At 54.7% G+C, this 1048-nt stretch overlaps 2 protein-coding genes across 2 annotated transcripts in view; one reads left to right on the forward strand and one right to left on the reverse strand.

The window, feature by feature from the left end:
• The window catches only part of LOC102672295 (N-alpha-acetyltransferase 15, NatA auxiliary subunit), a 47301-nt gene that overhangs the window by 40853 nt on the left and 5400 nt on the right, over window positions 1–1048 (reverse strand). The window lies entirely within an intron of this gene.
• The window catches only part of LOC102671802, a 17115-nt gene that overhangs the window by 14216 nt on the left and 1851 nt on the right, over window positions 1–1048 (forward strand). Inside the window, 1 exon segment of the mRNA XM_031509562.1 lies at window positions 1–1048. This exon segment is cut by the window's left edge and continues 444 nt beyond it. Coding sequence (XP_031365422.1) covers window positions 1–1048 — 1048 coding nt within the window.

Genomic DNA, 1048 nt, shown 5'->3' on the forward strand with positions numbered 1-1048 from the left:
GGGGATCATTCTGCCACCCCCGCCAGATTTCTTCTCCGCCCTCGAGGACAAGAGGACCACGACGAAGAAGTACGCGACGCAGAGACGACCCGAGACCACACCCTTGCCGAGGCCAAGGCCCACCTATCTACCGCCCAGAAAACTCACCACGAAGCAGTACAAGAGTACGACAACTATACCGATCGCGAAGCAAGGATCGACGGATAATCGCCCGTCATTGGGCGTGAGCAAAGTGTTCGGTAGAATAACGTCGAGGAAAAACTTTACGGACGCGGTTGGAACGAAATTGAGGAGCAAATTAAGAACGGTACCGTACGTGGAAGTTACGACGTCGACGCCCGATAAATCTACCACGCTCGAGAATCCCGAAGAATTGTTCAACGTTGGCCCGTTGGCGGAGAATCGGGTAACGAGCCGGGAGAACGAAGCTTGGTCGGGCGTGGTGACGAGTAAAACGATTCCGATAATGGCCTACTACGCCACGTCGACGCAGTCCACCTTGGAGAGACCCGTGGAAGTGACGCCGGCCTCGATAAAGAGTATCATTACTACTACGGATAACCCGCAACGGTCTCACAACGGCCAAGCGTCGTACTATTTTTACGAGGAATCGAACGACGAGCAACCCCTCCGCACGACCCCCCCGAATCCGGTTTATTACGAAACTACAACGGAGTCGCCGTTTTTCGAGACGCGACCACGCGAGGGGAAGAGGAAACAATATTACAGGGTGGAGACGGTTCCGTCGGGGGACACGTCACACAAGGATTACAACGGTATTAGGTTCATAGGCTCGCCGGCGAAAAATTCTGGGCCAATTCGTTACAGCGAGTCGACGATCGCGCAAAGTTCATCGAAGTACAGCGAGAGCAGCTCGGCGAGAGCTCACGGTCAACGCATGTTACCTGATCACGCGCCTCTTTACTATCAGACCGTACCCGCTCCCCGTCCACCCGTGCAGCCTTCTTATTCCTACACCACCTCGAAGCCACCGCAGGTTTATTACAGGCAGGAGGCGAAACCGAAGCCGATTTATCAGTACAGCTTC

Source organism: Apis dorsata, unplaced genomic scaffold (assembly GCF_000469605.1).
Source record: "Apis dorsata unplaced genomic scaffold, Apis dorsata 1.3 scaffold_162, whole genome shotgun sequence".
NCBI lineage: Eukaryota > Metazoa > Arthropoda > Insecta > Hymenoptera > Apidae > Apis > Apis dorsata.